Genomic DNA, 5,993 nt, shown 5'->3' on the forward strand with positions numbered 1-5,993 from the left:
TTTTTTTTGTAAAATTATCAAAATGACATCAAATGGTGATAAATATAGAATGTAAAATGACATCTTCTGTAATAATTTTCTTCTACTCATTTTATGTTGAAATTATACTAATAAGATCCTCTATTATATAGATTAATCAATGTGTTTACACATGGTAAATAGTGGAACATCATACTTCACTAGGCATAGTGTTGGAAAAGAAATTCCTTCATTTTATCAATAATATACAATAACATCTTCTGGGAGTTAGAGCATACTCTTTTTTTTTTTTTCCGCGCCGGGGGGGTGGGCTTAATTGTATTGCCGGTAGAACGTGGATGTATACATATGATTTGCTCTAAGCCTAAAAAAAAAAAAAAGGGTTTAGCTCATAACAATCAAATACACTTTTACTAAATGTCGAGATCTTCTTCTCCATCTCTCCAATGTCCATCTGATGGGTAGAAGGCTTTAAGGATGCGTTCAAGTCCCTCTCAGTTATTGGATTCGGAACTATGCGCGGTGGGGGTTGGATGAAGGATCTGGACGCTTACATTTTTTTTTTTTTTTTAAAGAATAAAAATCTTTGTAAACTGTTCTTAACTAAATGGAGGAGATTGTTTTGGGCCGCACTTTCCAATTAAATGAAAGTTATGTTGGTTTCATAATCTGAGCGCGACACCGCCATCTTACAAGAATGAGGACCTAGAGTGGATGCAGTAAATCGCAAACCTTACAATGTATGCATATCCATGATGTAAAAGTAGCAGAATACTCTAATATTTACTATACCTTTGAACTAAAGTTAGGTCACATAGCCATGTTGCATTAAAATAGTACACACCAGCAAAATCTAATAAAGTGCAAACTACCATATCTTTGAACTAAAGTTTGTTAGGATGAAAAAATATAATATGTGTTATTTTTTTTTAATAGAAATAAAATTATAATATGCCATGAGAGGTATTTGTTAATAGAAGATTAACATAATCCAAGAGAAAAGAGAGAATCTCGAGGATCTAAGAGTATGTGGAAAGCATCCCCACACTAATGATGTGTTTAGATTTTTCCTTTGTAAATAATAGAACAATCTTGTAGTTTCTAACAAAGAGTTAATTATTAAATCCTTTTACTAAAGTTTCTAACAATCCATAGCAATCTCTTAGTGTCTAATAAAGTGTAGAATCTAGGTAAAGCTTATCTTTCTTAGGAGCTTCCTTAGGTCCACGCCAACAATACACATTGAGCAACAAAAGGGATTTACATAAATTAAAAGCACAACTCTTGATTGGCTCCAAATTGTTTAACATAATCTTTCTTATATTATTTAAATCGCCATATCTATGTGCCATCATCATTTGGAAGGGTCTTTTTCTACTGATATGACAATAGGACAAATTTACCAAGGATTTGCAAAAGGAAGTTTTTGTGAAGCATGTTTCACATATGATTATGTCATCAATACTTTTGCTTGGAACCTAAGGAATTCACACAAATGGAATCGATTGGGAAAATAAAAAATAAAAGGGTTATAAAAAAATTCTCTCTCTCTTGTATATATAACAATGAACTTATGAGAGATAGACATTATCTTTCACAAAATGACCAGTAATGGAAATTAATGCAATGTAATGTCGTTTTATAAGTAGTCTTGTACATATTTATAGTAATTAGAAACTTGAAGATGTTAAGAGAAAACAACGGGGTTGAGTCATACTATCTATACTCTCTTTAAGACTGTAAATTCCTTGATAGTGCAATATAGGCCCATTCAGTAGTTGCCACTTTTAGCTACGGTCACGTTAGGATATACTTGAGTTGTGTTCAATCGACAAGAAAAGAATGAAACTGGATGCAAAAACAAAGCAGGAGTAATTTGAGAGAATATATGAGAATAACAGAGAGTTTAAAATATTTAGAATCACTCATAAAGTATCGTGGACATCCCCAACTTATAGAAGAGAGATGCATCTTAAAAACAATTGTCTGAAAGATCCCAAATAATGTCACTTTGAAAGAGTACACACAGAAAATTAGCCATTGTTGGCATCCAAACAATTTTGAGCAATGATCAACATAAATTGTATTCAATGTTGGACAGAGAATAATTAATGTCAGTATCGCTCTTGAAAAACTCCAACTATGAAAAATCTTTGACAGAGGTCTAACAACAAACCACTAATGCCATAAAAATCACAAATGACATCAGAAAAATGTGGGTTAAGTAAATCAATAGGTAGGCTTGATGCTATTAAAAATACCAGTGGAAGTGAAAGACCTCATTCTAAATGATATAGATAAAAATATTCATCATACTTTTTTTTTTTTATGAAATGATAATGACATTTTTAATTACAGTAATGTTGATCATTTATTTGATGCCAGAGATATTCAGAGTTTTATCTCCTATAACACTTTAATAGGAATGTTGCACTGAAACTGTATATATGACTTTGCTTCTTTTTTATTTTTGGTAAGAAGATATGTGACCTTGCTCTGTTCAATGAGAATGAAAACAACCCCAAACCCCATAAAGGAAAGAGAGTATATGATGAGTCTTTCTTCCCGAGAACCTTGACATTATACCTTATTATTATACTTCTCATTAAATAATATGTGTCTCACTCAACTCTTTTCGATAAGTAATGTCATACTAAAGGATTCCCCCCCCCCCCTCTCTCTCTCTCTCTCTCTCTCTCTCTCTCACGCATCCACATACGCACACTCCTACGCAGCCTTTTTCTTCTTCCAAATCTCCTTGAAATTTCCTTCCCGAAACGACGGCCAGCTGCCAAGCCTTGCAGGCAAAAGATACAGTTTGAGACAAAGGCGGCTTTCACTCACGAAGCTATTATTTACTATTCCGCACGTGGCTCATGCATGACTTCATTATCTTTGGAATTTTCCTCTATCTGAAATGTCCTAAATACCCTCATTCACAAAATAAAACATATTTAACGGTCTTGAAAATGCGATGGGGGTCAAACCTCCCGAATCCTTGCACCATCAAACCTGTCAGATTGATGAGTCTTCCACGAAAAAGAAAAAATAAAAAAAGAACAAAACAATAAAAAAATTTAAACTCATTAATTTTCCCTATAAAATAATCTCATTCCAGGAAAAAATTCGAACTATGTACAGATTCCGGCACCGGCGATTATGAAAAAAAACCGGCGACTCTTAATTTCGATTATCAATTTTCAGATCCTTGATCCTTAGCGATGAAAGGATGTGATAAGAGCTGCGAAACTGTCCATCTATTACTGGAATCCTTCTGCAAACAACAATTGATGAAGCTCTGAAATTCCTCCGAAGCACTCTCCGGCAAGCTCGGTGGTTCTCCGAAACAGATGGCACACATTAGGGTGGCCCAATCGGGTCTCTGCTCAGGAGACAGCAAGGGGAAGTGACCCACATAGAGCTCCAATAGCGTAAGCCCCAAGCTCCAGATATCCGCAGCGTAACCGTTATAGTTGGAGCCGTAGGTATCGGGATCGAACCTCTCTGGGCTCATGTATGCGCAGGTGCCCACATAAGAGTCGCATCGTTCGAGCTTACCGCACATGATCTTGCTGACTCCAAAGTCTGCAATCCTGACCTCCATCTTCTGATTCACCAGCAGATTCGCAGGCTTGATGTCTCTGTGGACGATTTTCTGGGAGTGAAGGTAGTTGAGACCATTGAGGACTTGGCGAGCGATGGTGGAGAGTGAGAGCTCTGAGAGGCTTCCATGGGATTTAAGGAGAGTATCGAGTGTGCCGCCATCCATGTACTCCATGAGGATCGTGATGTCGCCGGAGGGTTTCTCGAAAATACCGTGGCATCGGACGATGAAGGGAGAGTCTATACGGCGGAGGATCTCCATCTCGCGGAAGATCTGGCGGCGGACGGTGCTGTCACAGTCTCCATGGACGACTTTCAGGGCGTAGACGGCGGATGTGCGCTTGTGGCGGACTTGGTAGACTGTGCCCCCATTGCCGTGGCCGAGGACTTTGAGTTTCTCAAGGTCAGAGAGGCGGTCGACTTCTTGGGATGTAGTAGTGGTGGTGGCTGAGGAGGAGGAGGAGAGCAAACTGGGGGGCAGTGGGAGATGGAAGCGAGGGCGGCAATCGGCGGAGTCCGGCGAAGGGAGACGGAGATTGAGGTTCCGGCGTTGTCTAACAAGTGCCATTTTGGCTGGGGGATGGGATTTTGGGGAAGATAGGAAGAGGAGAGTGACCGTTATATATGAATAGGGAGGAAGGAAACGTGGAGAATTAGTTGGGTTGAGAAAAAAAACAGAAGTCCATTTCCACATTTCAAGTATCTTACGATTTTAAACTTCCTAATACCGGAGAGAGTACGTAAGGACGTCAAAACCAAAGTTCACTGAAACTGAATGGAGAACAGAGTCATTGACTCATTTACACTGAAATCGGTTTAATAAATGGTTTGGTTTTTGTTTTAAATTGGGAATATGTAATTAATGGGTGAGTGGTGGAAAAAAATCATCTGCAATTCTGATTTTGTATAATTTCGTGAAATACCACCTTTAGGGAGTGGCACGTGTATTGATACCAATGCAATGATCAAGATCTGATTTAAATGACTCTTCATTGATTTAAGGTTTTATTAGTTGTACCAGATCTGGATCATTGCATTGGTATCAATACACGTGTCACACCTTGAAAGTGGTATTTCACGGAATTGTACGAGATCAGAATTGCAGACGATTTCAACCCGAGCTGATAGCAAGTTGAATGATTTTACATCTTCAATGGTTGTGATTGAATATTATAAATCCAACGATTGAGATTAAAATGTGTTGTTTATAGGTTGCGAATGCTTAAGTGTTGCTACCTTTTAGCCGCAATTAATTGGTTTAATAATAATTATTTAAATCGATGATTAATCATACTAAATTATTTAAAACCATTTATATATACATAGTAATGATGATGATCCTAAAAATACATCTCATATTATGTGTTTTTGTTAAGTTTTATGGAGAAAGTTTAAACTTCATCCAAAGTGAAAGAATCATTAGAATCATTATTATTAATTTTAGAATCATTATTAATACTTCATCTATTTGTTGTCAACAATTACATATTCTTTGGGTATGCGCAAGGTAATTATGGACTAGATATTCTAAGATAAGTGGAAAACTCAACCTATATCGAGCACACTTTGGGCCACTTACATGGAGGTGTTTAGTGCTCTTTACTGTTTTCAGTGAAAGTTGAATAGTTCTCATTCAACTCTGGTATGACCTGATCCATGTGATTGTGAAGTTAATATGGACCCGCAAAACTAGTCAGGCCGAATACCAGTCGTTAGCAAAAAAAAAAGGATGAAGAATACTACGCAACAAGTTACGTATATTTAGACTCCAAATACATGGGAGAGTAGAACTGAAGCATAGACGTCTTTTCACAAGCTAATTTCACTTCCTCATGTATCTAGACTTATACTACACTACCGGGTAACGTAAAAAATACTTAAAATTTTTAAAAATGCCTCTCGAAATCCATAAATCCCTTAAAAAAACTTTAGAATATCCTTTTAGAGTAAGAAGTCTTGATTTTGCACAGAAATTCTTTGCAACTTGGAGGCCACAAATCCTGATTCTACTTTCTTTTGCCTTTTATTCCAGTTGATTTCGTTTAGTATCGAAGGATTAATTGGACAACTATTGCCAAATTCCGTTCAAGGCTGATGCCATAATAACCACAGTCATGGTCCCAAGTCCCAACCATAGGTATCCAAAACAAGCTTTACCAGAAGCTTCAACGTGGGCTCTAAGATCCATGATATCCTAACAACTACTGTGTCTTGGGCTCCTCCAGCCCCTCCATCGGCCTTTACCTCACCCACTCTCTCTATGCTCTCTGTTCTTCTGGAAGGATTATAACTTTCTCTTCTTTTTAAATGGTTAATTTGCTTCCACATGTTTCACATGCATATGGCAAATCGGCCTTTGAAGTAGCCAATTCTGATCCGATCCATGGGCCCACTCCACTTTCCAGCACGAT

General features: G+C 37.4%; 1 protein-coding gene across 1 annotated transcript; it reads right to left on the reverse strand.

Annotated features, from left to right (window-relative positions):
- Window positions 1-3,047: 3,047 nt before the first annotated feature.
- Window positions 3,048-4,332, reverse strand: LOC122094295 (mitogen-activated protein kinase kinase 9-like). Its single transcript, XM_042665054.1, has one exon. It carries the CDS (start codon window positions 4,274-4,276, stop codon window positions 3,173-3,175), a length of 1,104 nt encoding a protein of 367 aa, XP_042520988.1. The 5' UTR covers window positions 4,277-4,332; the 3' UTR covers window positions 3,048-3,172.
- Window positions 4,333-5,993: the final 1,661 nt, after the last annotated feature.

This window comes from Macadamia integrifolia, chromosome 11, assembly GCF_013358625.1.
Source record: "Macadamia integrifolia cultivar HAES 741 chromosome 11, SCU_Mint_v3, whole genome shotgun sequence".
In the NCBI taxonomy this organism is placed as follows: domain Eukaryota; kingdom Viridiplantae; phylum Streptophyta; class Magnoliopsida; order Proteales; family Proteaceae; genus Macadamia; species Macadamia integrifolia.

What these genes read in the sequence shown, in the direction of transcription:
- LOC122094295 (XM_042665054.1), bottom strand. Translation starts at nt 4,276, where the DNA reads ATGTGGAAATGGACTTCTGTTTTTTTTCTCAACCCAACTAATTCTCCA.